Source organism: Sus scrofa, chromosome 16, assembly GCF_000003025.6.
Source record: "Sus scrofa isolate TJ Tabasco breed Duroc chromosome 16, Sscrofa11.1, whole genome shotgun sequence".
Lineage (NCBI taxonomy): Eukaryota > Metazoa > Chordata > Mammalia > Artiodactyla > Suidae > Sus > Sus scrofa.
Window position 1 is genome coordinate 4,091,653 of NC_010458.4, and position 15,859 is coordinate 4,107,511.

Sequence of the window (15,859 nt, forward strand, 5' to 3'; positions counted from 1 at the left end):
CCCTCCACACACCCGTGTGCTCTTCTCCCAGGTTGAAATGTTCCTTCTGGCCTACGCCGTGCGCCACACCATCCAGGTGTACCGGCTCTCCAAGTACAGCACCGAGGAGTTCATTACCATCTATCCCACCGACCCACCCAGGGACTGGCCGGTGGTGACCCTGATCGCCGAGGACGATCGGCACTACAACATCCCCGTCCGAGTGTGTGAGGAGACAAGTCTGTGAGAGACGCACCTGGACAGCCTGGCCACCTGGCCAAGGTGCGTGGGCACTCCTCGGCTCAGCCTGCGGGTCCCCTAGAATGACCTCTGAGGACTCTTGGGCCCTGTGAGCCAGGCTGGACAGTGATGTTCTGAAGACTGGATTTTAGGAATGAACCAAGCTTTCCCTTTATCTGATGCAGCATGTTTCAGTTGGGGCCTTCAGAGCATACCTAATGGTAAACAGGCTTTCATTTTTTTTTTTTTAAAGGTAGTAATGTTTTTGTTTTGGAGGTATTGGGTCTCAGCAGTGCCCTTCCTATGCCATCAGCTTCCCTAGTAGAATTCTGGGGCAGAGTCTGTTAGTGGCGTGGCCTCTGACGGTCTCATCGAGCAGTGGTTTGGATTTATATGTTCATTAAAGCTATTTTAAGCAGATTGTCTTATAGAAGATCAAGAATTGGGTCCAAAAGTGAGTTACTTAACGGCTGGAGAAAGAGGTGCCAGAGGAGGCAGTGGCACCAGGACACCCTTGCTCTGCAGGAACGTGGCAGGCGCCTGAGCTGGCGGCTGCGCTGGCGCGAGTGGTGGGTGGTCAGTGGGGGAGTGCTACTTACAGTTGGTCCCTAGGGTCAGGGGTGTTGGTTATTCTCCACTTCTGTAGATTCACCACCTCATAGTCAGAACAAGGTTAGATCCACCTGCTTTTTAGAGGAAACCAAGGCCAGATGACTCAGGCACTCAGCTGGGTTCAGAAGGAGGGATGAGCTGGATCCAGGACTTCCCGTGCCCTTTTCATGCTGTTTTTTGCAGAGTGCTCTGTGCCAAAGTCACGTAACTCATCTGCTTCCTGGGGATGAGTAACCACAAAGCGGCTAAGGTTCTTCATTAGTAAGTTTAGGCAGAAGCCTGTTCTGAAACAGTGCAAGAGCATGGCTGAGCTGTATCTGCCCTGTTCGGTTTGGGATGCCTGGGGGAGGGTGTTCTGGCCACCCACGATTGCCTGCATGGCCCAGGCCAGGTGGTGCCTGTGGGTGGGGCAGGGCAGCCCAGCTGCGCAGGGTCTGTGATGGGGCCTGAATCATCCATGTGGACATTGTTCCCAGGAACCAGTTGTGTCACTCTGTAGGACTCCCTATCAGTGGCACCTGAATCGGCTCAGTATTTGTGGAGGTGCTGTTACCCTGAAGTACCTAGTTTTATTTTATAATTAAAATCTTTTATTTGGTCCAACTTAATATAGTTTATAAGCTATCTGCTTTTTCTTTTCCCCCAGAGGGAAAGATGTACCTTTTGCGAAAATGTAACTTTTGCTTTCACTTAAAAATTAAAATTTTTGGTTGAGAAAACTCTGAGGACACATAAAAACTATGCAGACTGTTGCAATAGTATTTTCCCCATTACCTCATCAATAATATTCACCACATTTTGATAGATGCATATTCCCTGGAGTGTTTGAATCCACTTCTTCTCTGAATGTGAGTGAATGTGTTAGAGAGGCTTGTTTTTCACTGTGAAATGCAACAGTGCCTCAAATAAGGAGGCACCTGGAAGGCAAATGAAGGTAATGATGACTTCTTGTTAGTTCTGATGCTTCGTTTTATGTAACCTCATTTTCATGTAACTTCCATTCATTCTTGAACATTTTTAAAAGCACAGCTTCACACCCTCAGGCTGCACAAGGCCGTAGGGTCTGTGTCCGTCCAACTGTTGGCTCATAGCCCCTGTTGAGTTTAATAATATTCGTAATCATCTGCCTTTGCACTTTGAAAATGTTGTAGTCTTAGTGAACCAGAACGGAGCTTTTGGACAATCGAATTGTTTACATTTCATACTTTTTTCTTGTTCCTCTGTGTGGTATTGTTGTCTTAACTACCACATTGATAGAAATTCAAAAGGATGCATTGCAGTTGCTTTCTATCCCAAGGCTCTGCTCTCAGATTGTCATCCAGGCTTAGAGGGATCATAGCATCACAGAAGACAAGTTTTCAAAGAAATGGTACTTTAGGAAATTTAGATGATTGGATAACTCTAAAAATATATTTTGTTGCAGCATGCAATTACAGTTGTCTAGAGTTTTAATTCCATTTCTCATTCCTGGACTTGACCTGGTCGGGTGATGTCAGCAGAACTGAAATTGAATTGAGGCCGAAGTGGATTCAGGAGGGTAATCTACCTAGAGGGATCTCTAAAATGATAAAGAGTGTTCCAGAAGAAGGAAAGTAGCAGGAACTACCCTGTGCTTACTTTTCCAACCCAGAGTTTATTGTAAGAATTCAGCAGTTTGAGGCCCTGTGGTCTTGGCAGAAAGAAAATGTCTGCCTTAAGCAGGTATGAGTTATACCTTTGAGGGCATATAAGGTGCCTTAAACCTAAAGTTTCCTGTCACAAATTCTGTGGAATTAACACTGCTCCTTTAGGACTTTTTCCGCTCCTCTCCTCTCCTGCTAAGCTACTTCTGCATTTACAGAATCTGTTGATTTCGCCCATACACATGGCACAGGTGATGGCAGCAGTAGAAGACAAGATGGCAGTGTGTGGTCTTTCACTTGCACTCTAGGCATAGATGGGATTCGATCTGAAATGTCAGTGCCTCTTCCTTAGAGTACAGCGTGTTTGAAAATGGTTTGAACGCACAGAATGGAATTGACCCTGCTCTCTTCCTATAGCCATTTACGCTTTTATTATACTGTTATGTATTTGGCTAATGTCTGATGAGAATTTTCTTTGATTGTGAGAAACAGACATTGTATTCTTTCATTTTTCTCTTCCCCTCCAGTCCTAGAGCTTATCAGGTAAAATCTCAGGCCACGTGAATCTCACACTTCCGTTGGAAGGAACGCCTTAATTGGTTTTTGTGTGTTTTTCTTCTTTGTTTGTTTGTTAAGAGGCTGTGTTGTTCCTCCTGCCTTCTTCACCTCAAGGTGCTGTTTTACCTAAGAGTTTGTTGTCTGCTTTTTGAAGAGTTTCCAGATAATGACTCTTAGGTGCTGTGTCACCTTTAATGATCTAGCGCTCTTAGCATCTCAGCATCGGAGTAGGACTCAAGTAGACTTCCAGACTTTGTCTTCATTTTGATGTTAAAGTTTGATTATTTCCTCTCTATCTGTCTTGAGCTAGACTTCGTAGGTACCCCCCTTTGAAAGGCAGGAAGCATTTTCAGAAGTATAAACCTCCAGGGAATCTTCTTTATAGGCATACCAAAAAAAAAAAAAAATACATAAATGCCTTTTTGAAAAGATCTGTGACTACTGAAAAACAATAAACAGGAGTGTGTGTGTGTGTGTGTGTGTGTGTGTGTGTGTGTGTGTGTGAGTGAATCTGAAATGTGTGTGAAAGGCAGGAATCCCCAAATGGTTGACAAAGGCAGGGCATGGTGTCATGTAATTTCAAAATGACCCAAGGAACTGTAAGAAGTGAACTGAAGAAGGAGGGACTGATTTTAGGTGAAAAAATGCCTTTTTAAAAGCAAAACAGCAGATGCCTGACAGACCTTCCTGATTTAAGTTGTAAAAGGTTAAAAATCTGAACCAGTGGAAAGACTTCTGTGCTTGGATTCTGCAAATTCCTTTTTCCAAATTTTAAGTCCCCTGTTGAACAGAAATAGAATACATGATGCCTAACTCTTTGGGGGAGCCTCCTTGGTGGTCTCTCTGGAGGGGCTGGAGAGACCAGGGCACCCGTGCTGAGTTATACGGTGAATAAAGACACGGGATACTGATGATTAATGCTTGTGTGATCCAGTTAATAATGTGGAGCCACGAAAAGCACAAAACTATGCTGGTTTGGCTGCCCCACCCTGGCAGCTGTAGCAGTAGGGGCAGGGTAGGTTCGGCTGGCCATGACCAGAAGAGCTCTGTGTGTGTGTGTGTGTGTGTGTGTGTGTGTGTGTGTGTGTGTACGTGTACACGCACGCGTGTGCACCTGCCTGCTAGTCTGCAGGCACACTGTAAAATTCCTGTGTGTGAGGTCCCACAACATGAGGCCCAGCCTCATCTGGGAGGGTGGAGGTAATCTGCCCCTTTGCATTTGTGTTCATGGTAAATCGAAATTTATTACTGGGAATGGTAGAATGGGTTAATACAAGGTATAATTAAACTATATGGAGTGGTCATTAAGTCTGTTAATTGTATTGAAATGTCATATCAGCAAGCCATTTATTAAGTGTATCTCGGAGCTCCCATCGTGGCTTAGCGGTAACAAACCTGACTGGTATCCATGTGGATGCACTTTCGATCCCTGGCCTCACTCAGCGGGTTAAGGATCCAGCGTTGCTCTGGCTGTGGGTAGGCTGGCAGCTGCATCTCCGACTTTACCCCTCGGTTGGGAACTTCCATATGCTGCAGGTGTGGCCCTGAAAATCAAAACAAACAAAAAAAGCAACTCTGTTCCCAGGCCTTATGACCGCCTGTGTATTTTAATATTTTGAATGCTCATTAATAGCCAGGGCTCATTAATAGGGAGAACACTGATTAGAGTTTTATTTCATTCTTGTTGATTTCTTGGTAGGTATGGATCAGGGATAGAAATCACCAAAACATGGTTAATCCCAGGAAAGGATACAGGGCTTGAAATGACCGTGGTCTTGGCAGCTGTTTCCCCAGTAACCAGGGGTGGCTTAATTCTGAACTTCAAAGCAATTTTTTGTACTTAATTTTAAGACCTCTTATATAAGGAAAAATGCCTTGATGTATACTCTCATAAATGGTGCTAAAATATGGTACCCCTTATAGGAGCCAGAGCAATCTACAGTAATGTTGGTTACTTCTGAGTATTTCCATAATGGGAAAAAAAGCCAAAATGAATGTATTTAATGAGCTCCCTTCTCATTTCCATTGTCTTTATGAAACTGTTTTGGTATTGTTACCTGCATTTTAGCAGCTTCTGACTGTTGTGAATTTGGAGGGGATTAATGACCCACCTTCTCCCATGGCGGCAGTTTTCTTTCCCTGGCAGCCGGGCCGTGAAGAGGGGGCAGCCGGCAACTTGGTGTGAACCTGGCCCCTAAGCAGAGTGTCCTGTTTGCACTGTAAAATGTCAGCATTTGTCAAAAACCTCACCTGCTCCGAACAAAGGTGGCCCCAAGGCTCCGGCAGCTCCAGGCCTTGCCCCCCACCCACACTCGGGACCGGTTGGGTCTTCGTCGTCACTGTCAGAGGCAGAGCCAACTTGGGGATCCCCTGTAGCACATTCGGCTGCTGAGGACTGTAAAAATAAGTAACTAAAAATAAACTTAGAAAATAAAAACGCAGAAGCCTGCCTGTGTTGCTCTGGTTGAATGCCTGACTTTGAGGACTTGGGAGATCTGGGTTCAGGGCTTCAGCTCTCCAGACCCAGGACAGGCCTGTGATGCTGAAGCCTTTGACAGTGCCGAGCCCCTAGGAAGCCCCCCCCCCCGCCCCCCGCCGCAAAGCAGGTGTGTAGTTCTGGACTTGGGTCTGGATTCAGCACCTTTTGGGCCAGTTACCCCAGCTCCCCGGCGTCAGTCCTCACTTCCCCCACAGCCTGTTTCCAGTGGGAGTGGGGGTGAAGGAGGAGCAAGCCCTGAGCAGAGGCTTCCAGGAAGATCCCCCAGGCCTGCCCAGCAAGGCCGCAGCCACAGTCCAGACCCAGCCTTGCTGTGTGTCCGCCGAGGGGAGGCCCTGGATGTGTGCAACACTGGTGGGTGTTCAGACACCACCCAGACCAAGGGAAACAAGTGGGATAGCAAGAACTTGCATGCACTGCTGTGACTTGACTGCCACCGAGGCTAATTACCTGGAGGAGGGGAACTGGTGGGCTTTCAGAGGTCCTCATGGCATCAGAGGATGAAGTTTGAGCCTGCAGACACCTGAGTTAAAAACTGAGTCTTTGCAAAATGGTGCTTGGTTTCTAGGAACCCACCGCTCAGGGGCTGGGCATCTAGAGAGCAGTGTGGGGTTGGTGTGAGCAGCCACAGCCTGCGCTAAACAGCAACAACAAGCTATTTCATCCTTCACTGCCCCATTCCGTTGGGTTAACAAGCAAAATGTCTGATTGAGATACACCTTCCCCCTCTTCTTGTCTGAATTGTGCTCTGCTCAATCCTGAGGGTGGGATTTCTGGCATTTCTCCTCCATGGGCTGCCCGCCACAGTAGGACGTGTAGAGAAAAATAGATCCAGATTGTGGATCCCAGGGAAGGCCTTCGGAATTATAACCATCACATGACCACGGACATACCAGCGGTGTTATGTGTGTATAAAATAAGAGAATTTATGTGTGTAAATACAGATATACACACTACCTTCCCACTTAGCATTTCTGTCTTGCTCAAAACCTGGGCATTCTTCCTGCAAGTTCTCAAACTTCTCTCCCCTCCCCACTCCTCCTATTCCTACCTCTTGTCTGGGATCTGCGTGAGAGGCCTGGTAATGACCTTCTGACTTACTGGGTCTGGAGGGTTCATTCCTGACTCCTGTCCTCAGCACAGTCCCAAGAAGCAAAGCCGATTTGGCTTTTGGGTGGAAAAGCCTGGAGTGAACTGTCCCCCTTGGCTCCCTAGGGCTGAGGGAGGTGTTTTCTGCTCCGCCCTCCATGACCCTGCACCCTCACAAGCTGCAGGAATTTTGTTCCCACCAGCAGGTGCTGCGGGGCTGCTTCCTTGTCCCCTGGGGGACAAGAGGGGTAATTTGATTTTAAACTGATCAATCAACCTGGCAAGGAAAAAAAAGTGGAAAGAGACAAAGACCAGTTTTAAATGGCTTTTGATTCTCATAATGGTGAATGTTTTCCCTAGATATTTATAGGCCAGTGCTACTCCTTTCCGGCATCGCTACTTCACGTTCTTTGATCACGAGACCAGCCTCTTTCCCTAGTTGAGTGTGAGCTTGAAACCTCTCCCTGAATTGTCCTCTGAAGAGGTACGACTGGTTGGCATTTCTGCTGCAGAGCGGGATTGCCAGTTTCCTTAGGTCCTTGCCAGTGCTGAGCAATGTCAAACTTCGATCTTTGCTAAGTTGATAGTTGGTCTTTGAATTTGTGTTCCTCTGCTCAAGCAAGGCTGAGCCTGTTTTCTTCTGTAGAAGCCATTCATGGGTCATTTTCTGGGAACCATTTGTTCATGCTCTTTGCCCATCTGTTACAGTTTCTACCTAGACAAGTCGTATGTGAGAATACTTTGGGTTTTCCCATCTGTGTTTCACAGAGAGGTGTAGGACTGGGAGCATCCACAAAAGAAGGCCCGCAGGGTGGGCTTTCAGGCATCCGTGTCAAGCCCTTTTGGTGACAAGTGACAAGAACTGGCTCACAAACTTCTACCTTATTAGTTCATGGAGCCATTGACCTTAGTGACAAGAAGAGGGGGGTTGGAGATAAGGCTGCAGGAAACAGGGCGGTTGTGCAAGTGACCCTAGGTTCAGAGTATGTTGGGGGAGGAACGTGTGAATGACTTCATTCATCAAAGAATATCTGCTCTGGGCAAGCACGGTGACAAAGTCAGGGATGTGAGAAGAGCTGGGGCAGCCCCGCCCCCATGCCTCTCCACCCGTCCCCACGTGGGAGCTCACATGCATTTGTAACATAAGCTGAACCAGGCGTAGAATCGCTAATCACTGATGGCTCATCATTCCCTGCTCCATCAGGAGTTAAGAGCAGGAGGAAGAAGCGAGGCAGGAGAGCCAAGGGTAGAGGTCTTAGTACTCTTTTTATAATTAATTTTTTTTTTTTTTTCTTTTTAGGGCCACACCTGCAGCACGTGGAAGTCCCTGGGCTAGAGGCGGAATCAGAGCTGCAGCTGCTGGCCTACACCACAGGCATGGCAATACCAGATGGGAGCTGCATCTGTGACCTATGCCACAGCTCACAGCAGTGCCAGATCAGAGCTTCAACTGTGACCTACGCTGCAGAGAGGACATGCAGAGGAAGGGGGAGAAGTGAGAGATTGCTGGGAGAGAACGGACAGGGTTAGAGACTTGACAGGGGGAGGTGGGATGTGGTGTAGGCGGGGTTCTGGGTGGGTGCTAATGTGATTCATCTTGGCAGGAGACAATGTGGGAGGGGTGGAGAGGAAGTGTGCATTGGCGAGGGGCTTAAGGCCAAGGCCCTTCTGGGAGCCCCTTCTGAGGAGATATTGGTGACTGGGCGGCAGCTCTGGAACAAGTCAGGGCTGGAAAAGCAGCCTGGGGATCCCCAGTGTATATTTGGAATTGGAAACACAGGCCCAGATTAGGTCACCCAGGAGCACGTAGAACTGGATTCCCAGCTAAGGTGGGAGCAGGCCTGGGGCCTTGGAGTCATTTTCCAGAGAGCGGAGTTAAATAGCGTGGGGAAACACAGTTGCGGGGTGAGGCAGGCTGCTGAAACCCAGGAGAGGCAGCTCCGAGTCTGGGACTGAGCCCAGAGGCAACAATAAAGCAGTACAGAAAACTGTCATCTCGAGCCAATCAAGAACGTCACGCCCTTTTGATTCCAGGCAGTGATACGACATGTTCTCTATAGCAGCGCACAGGAGGTTAAAGAAACGAGCACCATCATTCTCTGAAGACCTTAGGGCTTAAAGAAGAGAATTGCTTTTCACATAAAGACTGATAAAAAGCAAGTGTCTCTTAGATGTGGGCAGGAGGGGTTTTCACATTCTGTTCCTCTCACTTTCCTAAAGCCAGGCTGCCTGGTATCCCCATTCTAGAAGGGGTGGGGAGAAGCTGGGCCCCAGAGCAGTACTTTCAATATTACTATAGTTATGGGAAGTAAAAATTCATTTTAATACAGAATAAAATTTGAAGAAATAGGTCATATTTAAATAAGACAGGGAGTTTGGGGAACTATTCCAGTGGTTTCAGCTACCAAAGCAAAGAGCGAAATTTTAATATCTCATGTACATTAGACAAAAAAGGGAATTTGTAGTCAGAATCAGGAGACTACATCTTGGGGTCTGTGAAAACAGATGCGTGGTTAGAAGAAGACAAGAAACTAAAAGCAATCTCAATCATATGTCAACCATTTAAGTTTTACTTAAAGTAAAATTAGAGTATAAAAAGTATTTGACAATACATGACAGGCACAAATTCCTCCCCTCCAAAAAAAAATCCAAGAAGGAAAAGCATATATAACTGCTTTTAACAATGCAAAAACTTATGCCTATTAATTACGTACACAGCACTTGTTTAAATGCAACGTATATTTTATACTGACCTCTGCAGTCAAGTTTAATCAAGGCTGCACAAATATTTTAATGTGATTGGTTTCAACAGTTAAATTAAACCCACAATTTTGGTGTGAAACTGAAACGCCTGTAAGCTGACAGCCATAGCACACAGAGAATAATGACTCCCAGTAGACTTAATTTTATTAAAAAAAAAAAAAATCTGGATTGCTGCTAATGTTCAGACCTGAAACCAAGAATGAGGTAATTTTATTTTTCCATTGTGGGATCCCATATCATGTTCTAAATCCTAGATCTTGGAGTTCCCTAGTGGCCTAGCAGTTAAGGATTCAGCATTGTCACTGCTGTGGCCACATTCGATCCCTGGCCCTGGAACTTCCTCATGCCATGGGCATGGCAAAAAAAAAAAAAAAAATCCTCGATCCTACGTAGACTTTTGGACCAGGAAGGTGCCTTAGCAATTGTCCAGGTGACCAACGTGAGGCCGGAGAGGTGTGGGTGATGTGGAAGATTTCCTTAAATGATTGAGCACAGCCTTGTCGGTATTGGGCAGAGTCCTGTGTGTGGCACTTGTCAAGATTCCTGAAGCTCTAAGACTGGCTCCTTGGTCATTCTGGCTTTATAGGTATTTTCCTTCTCAATACATCACTAAACAAACCCCCAGGAGCAGCGTATTTGCCTTTTGGATGTGGCGCTCCCTGGGGGCGTGGCCTGCTTCTCCGTGACTGGTCCACATCCTTAGGTGCTAGGTGGCTGGTCTTGATATGTACCCTGTATTTCCTTTGTTCGACCAGGGCGGCTTGATTTCGCCTTCAATATCTGGTTCGTCCAAACTGTGGGTCGTCCTCCCTCCCCCTCCCACTGTCCACGGCCCCACACTTAAGGGAACCAGACACCCCACTCCCAAGGCACCATTCCTTGTCCTCGGTTCATGATTGGAGAACATCTGCCTGTAAATCTTAGAGTAACAACCAATCTCCCTACATCACTGAATTTCCATGAAGCCAGACAGTGAATGGTTCAAGCATTGTCAACTGGTCTGTCCCTATCTCCCGCCTTCTTTCCCTAAAGGACACCACATATGCTTCTGGGGAGAGAAACGCCCCCTGGCTCTTATGCGCTTCTGTTGATATATACGGATTGTAGAAGCCAATGCCAAGTCTTGTTACTAAAGTGCACTTGAGGTTACATCTCACTGATAAAGAGGCACCGAACAGAACATGAGCTGAAGCTCTGGGCAGCTGACAGCCATCTATAAACGTGCATGGGTCTTGCACAGTCTTTCACAGACCCTGGTTGATTGCAAATGAGGCAGAGAAAGAATGACTCTTGGAACCACCTGGACTTGGCAAAGATGATTAAAAAGAGAGAGACTGTGGAAGCACATCTTTGGTGCTCTTTGTGGAGAGTGTAACAGCTCACAGCTCTACGCTCCCCTCCGGAGGAGAAAGTGATGTCTTAAGCTCTCACCAGCTCCTCCTCAGTAGTTTCTCTTTGGAGATCAAATTACTCTGAAGTTTGTTACACCTTTTCTTTTCGGAGTGAGGTTTGGGTTATTTTGATTATGCAATTGCATGTCTCTCATTGTGAATATTTGGATAGTTAATTTTAGACCTTTACCCTTTAAAAGGACAGGCAACAGGGCCTTTGCATGTATTTTTCTTCAGGTTTTCTCTACATCCTGTTTTATGTGTGGTCAGATCAGCTGATGAATCAGGTGATGTTTTGCTGCTTCAAGGGACAGAAATAGAGACTCAAAATAACCACACGGGGGAGCATCTTGAATGTTTACCAAACAGCTAGCTCAGAAACATGCTTTTCTACAGTTCAAGTGTTTATGAAAGCACCTTGAGAGGGCTGTGCCTGAGGGTGGCTCTCTGCAGAAGATGGGCTGGAGCCTAGTTGTGGGGAACTGGATGCACGTGCAACCCAGATGTCTCAACACTTACAGATCTCCAAGAGCTGTAAAGCCTTGGTTGTTGCAGAAGGTCAGGACTTAGAACATAAAAGGCCCCTTTCCTGCACTGTGTGTTGCTCTGATTGATGATGACCTCACCCTGAGTGTGGCGGTCAGCTCACTTTAAAGTAGGAGGCCAGGAGTGCCCGTTTGGCTTAGTGGGTTACAAACCCGACAAGTATCCACGAAGATGCAGTTCTATCCCTGGCCTTGCTCAGTGGGTTCAAGGATCCGGCGTGGCTGTGGCAGTGGTGTAGGTTGCAGATGTGGCTCAGATCCTGTGTTGCTGTGACTGTGACGTAGGCCGGCAGCTGCAGCTCCGATTTGACCCTTAGCCTGGGAGCCTCCATATGCTGCAGGTGCAGCCCTAAGAAGCAAAAAACAAAACAAAAAAACCAAAATGAAGTAAGAGGCCAGAAACCCTGGCTGGTTGGTACACACCAGTCATGCTGTTCTGGTCACTGTCTGCTGAGAGATTTACACAAGTACAAAGATTTTTAAATATAAGAAAATATTTCTCAAGGTAATGCCATTTAATTACAACAATGTGAATACTCTCTCAGTCTATCTCCCACTTCAGAAAAGTGGGAGAAAAGAAAAAAGAAAAAAAATCCTGAGAACTACTAAGTCTAAATGGATGTGTTTCTGGGAACTCAAGATACAAAATACATGCATCTCCCCCTGCCCATTCCTTCCAGAATCCCCAAAATGAGAATGGATTAGGAGGAGGGAGGTAGCTTTTTCACTTCTTGAATAACTTTTTCACTTCTTGAATAACTTTTCTGACATTTGGGAAATGCAGTGACTATCCCCAACCCCAAGAGAGATCAGGAAACCCTGTGCAAGGACTCTGGAGCTGGCTCCTGGTTTGGGAAGTGCCTGGGATATGGAAACAGCCCAGCTGGATGGAGCCAGACCACAATGGGGCCCTGGGCCCTCATCGTGCGCCTCTCGCCCTCTGCACCTCTTGTGGTTATTTTCTGAGAGGACTTGGGGAGTGAAAAACAAAGCGCTTTTACTACTGTAACGAAGGTTACTTGGCCCCATTCAATGTACCCTAAACCAACACTAAAAGTTTCTGAGTATCACCATCCTGGCAGTTCCAGAGCCAAACCATCTGCTAGTGCTAAGACACAACGCAAGAGAAAACACACGTGCAGAACAGAAGACAACCTTGGGCACAAGACCAGCCCCATGTAGGCAGCAGTCAGGGGGCACGCTTGGCTCTTATACTGTGACATAAACCCCTGGCCGTGGTGCACAAATGCAAGGATCCCAACAGGTGAGGGTTTCCAGCCCATGTGTAAACCTCTGGACGTGCCCTGAGCCAGTGGCCTGCAGGTCCTGCCCTATCGACTTTCCTGGAGCGAGCCCGGCCTGCTTCCTCCTGCTCAGATCTTGGTGTCTCACAGATGCCAGTAGGACCGAGGTCTGGCTCATGGGTGCAGCGCCATTTCTGAATGAGCTCAGAAAGCATAGAGGCCACAGGATGAGGTGCTCTGACCTGGCCCGGCCTGGCCTGGAGAAGACCCCCAGGATGGAAAGAGCATTCTGAGTGGCCCAAACTCACTCCTCAGCATCTAAAAAAAAGCAGCTTAATGCCCTTGTGGTTTTAGATTCTAGTGCAATGCATTGGTCCATCCTGAGAAAGTCACATCTGGTCCTTTCTTGGTCCTTGACCTGAGATTCTCACGGCACCCTCCTAATACTTCTGTGAGCTGAGTGACTTGCAGGAAAAAAGAAACCTGTGTTGGAGGAACGTTTCTTTGGGCGGCACATTCAAAGGGGCGCCCCACCCCCCTTACCCTGAAAAGTGGGAAGGAGACTGGTTCCTTTCCACCTGTGTTGCTTAGAACAGATGCAGAAGAATCTGCCAGCAATGGGTTTTGCTTGGGAAGTGAAGGTGTGTACTTGTCAGGCCGAGCGACTCAAACGGCCCAGGTGGAGGAACTGTAACATGAGCAGGGAGTGTGCGCCTCGAGGAGAAAGGTTTGGGACACACACGTGGGTCGGCACAGTCACAGCTCTGTCGTTGTGGTCTGGGCCTGGGCTTGCTTCCTATGTTTTCCAAAACTCTGACAAGACACCCTGGCCCATGAATCACGATGCCCCGTCCTAGCCGCATAAATGAAAGAACCTCTTTGGTCTTCCCCGGTTTTGAGGGGAAGAATTTGCTTTTTCAATACTCTTTAAGCTCCCACCCCACAAGCATGAACTACTAGTCACACATGTTCAAAAATACTGTTGTTTAATTTTCTAGTCATGTACTTTAAAAAAGCCGATACAATTAGACCCCCCCCCCCATTTTCTCAGATCTGCCCCAGAAACCACCCCAAAGGTATGTGTCTAAATTTCTTGCACTCAAATATATATAGACATGGGGGAGAAACCGCTCAGAGGAAGCGCGTGAGGGTTTTGTTCCCCAGGTCACTGGGTGACCAGAAGTGCGAACGAACCCTGTGATGTTCGGGGCTGACTCCCAGCCCTTACATTCTTTTTTTCTATGAGGAACAGTATGATTACACGGCACTGAAAGGAGTAAGTGCCAAAGGCTTGACTTTTCGTTTTTGTCCTTCTAGCATCTCTTTCCCTTCCCACTATGGTCTACATCAGCTGACCCACTCGTACCTCTGTTATTCATAATGAAAAATAGTTCTCTGGTCATTGACTGACCCTTACATTTATATACAAATGACACACTATAAAACTGCTGCAAACAAGACACAATGCTCATTGATACAATACGTTTCAACCGCAGGTATGTGGTGCACACAAGCAGTCACCATATTGTATTAGAGACATTTTATTGAAAATGCGAAAATAGGAAATGTATTATAGCCTAAAATAAATTACATAACATATACAGTATATATTTATATCTTTAAAATATTTTTGTGTCTAGGTTCTTTCTGTCTAGGAATTTTGACTAAATCAAGAATTTAGTGAACTGTGTCCATATTTTTTTTTTTTTTAAAGAAAAAACCCGCTTTCCAAAACTTAGAAAAATATACTGCACTGAATGGATTTCAAATGTGTCATTTCAGGGAATATCACAGAGTGACTCTGCCGTCATTTATAAAATGTCTTGCTTTCTCATGCGGCGTGAGAGGGGACTTACACTCGAAATTACCTGTACCGCGCGGTTAGGACTAAGAATGGCAGGTCAGACATCTACTTCCAAGGTAGCGATACAGCAGCCGGGCATTAGAAGGCTAGATTATGACTTAAAGCTTCCGTTCACTTTAAAAACTAAAATGTCGAGTTAGAATGCTCTGTTTCACTTGCTCTAGTGCCATCTTCAGGAAAGGTGAGTGAAAAACAAGCCTTTGGGGAAAGTCATGCCCAAGGACACGGCGATGGGGAGATGCACTTTGGTGACAACTTTGACAAGATAGCTCAGGTATGTACATGGCGGGACATGAAAGCGCACACTCAACTCTAGGAAAATGCGAGGTGAAAGGCTATCGCTTGCACATGTCAGCTGGCTGTTTCCGTGGCACCTGAAACCTTCCCACGCAAGACTATGTCCATCCGTCCATCCGAGGAGTGCATTCACAAATCTCTTCCTCGTCGTGAACGGCCACTCCGGGCCGCAGCCTGGCGCTGCCCTCTGCACGCGGGTGGCAGACAGTTAATGACTCCATGGTGGGAAGCTGCTGGGCCACGTCTCTGCACAGTCATGTTACTGGGAAGCCAATCAAAGAAAGTTGTCACCTGCTGATTCTAAGGGAGATGCAAGGGGACAGGGTGAGTCTGTGGCCTGCTGGGCGGTGGTGGCTGAGGGGCGATGGACGGCACAGCCGCAGTCCTTTGGTTCCAAAAGGAGATTGTCCAGGGGGAGGGAGAGGCAACGAGGACTACGAGGCAGCTACGTCTTTGGGGTTTTCACGAAGCGGGGGCATGAAGTCGACTGTTCTGTTTGTTTCCACCAAGCCATGGCGAGACCACCCTGCAGGTCCCCACGTCGGTGTGAGCATCCCCGGTATGCCCGAGTGTCCGCGAAACCTTTAAACCAAGGCCTCTGTTGTGACCCAATCAAAAAGCAAACCCCAAACCGGAACGACACAAGAGGGAGAGCAGAAGTGTCAGCTGTCCCTGCGGTGCCCGGGCGTCGGCGCCTCACTCAGTCTCCTCCCTCATTTCCACGACATCCGTCCCCTCCTCTGCTGGAGGTATGTCTGTCATCGCCGAATCCTCCCCCTCCACGGCAGACTCATTCTCCATCTTCTTTTTCTAAACCAAAGAAAACTCATCAGCCTGAGGCTGGGACACATGGTAGTGGAGCCAAGAGCAGGGAGAGGCCAGGGGGTCTCAGGGCCCCCTCGCCCAGGCCTTGGTTGGGGTGACCTTGCCAAGGCTGCATCTCAGGTCAGAACATTCCTTTCAGTTGGGTGACTGGGCATCGTCTGTGTGCCTGGCTCTGCGCTGGGCACTGGGGGTCCCGCCTTCCACCTCTTGCCCATCAGCTGATGGAGACCTGCCTCTGCCCCAGGACACTTCCCCGCGGCCCTTCCCAGTGACGTCTGTGTCCTCCCTTCCCCATCACGGCCACCATGCAGGTGCTCCAGGCACCTGGGGGAG

General features: G+C 47.5%; 2 protein-coding genes across 3 annotated transcripts in view; one reads left to right on the forward strand and one right to left on the reverse strand.

Annotated features, from left to right (window-relative positions):
* The window catches only part of OTULIN (OTU deubiquitinase with linear linkage specificity), a 34,076-nt gene extending 28,616 nt beyond the window's left edge, over positions 1-5,460 (forward strand). For both annotated transcript variants that reach the window (XM_003133841.4, XM_013984697.2), the window contains one exon: positions 32-5,460. In XM_003133841.4, coding sequence (XP_003133889.1) covers positions 32-226 — 195 coding nt within the window. In that variant the 3' untranslated portion in view covers positions 227-5,460. The remainder of the gene's footprint in view (positions 1-31) is intronic.
* Positions 3,930-15,859, reverse strand: part of ANKH (ANKH inorganic pyrophosphate transport regulator) — a 175,492-nt gene continuing 163,562 nt past the window's right edge. Inside the window, exon 12 of the mRNA XM_003359727.5 lies at positions 3,930-15,511. Within this exon, the coding sequence (XP_003359775.2) occupies positions 15,398-15,511 (114 nt within the window). The 3' untranslated portion in view covers positions 3,930-15,397. The remainder of the gene's footprint in view (positions 15,512-15,859) is intronic.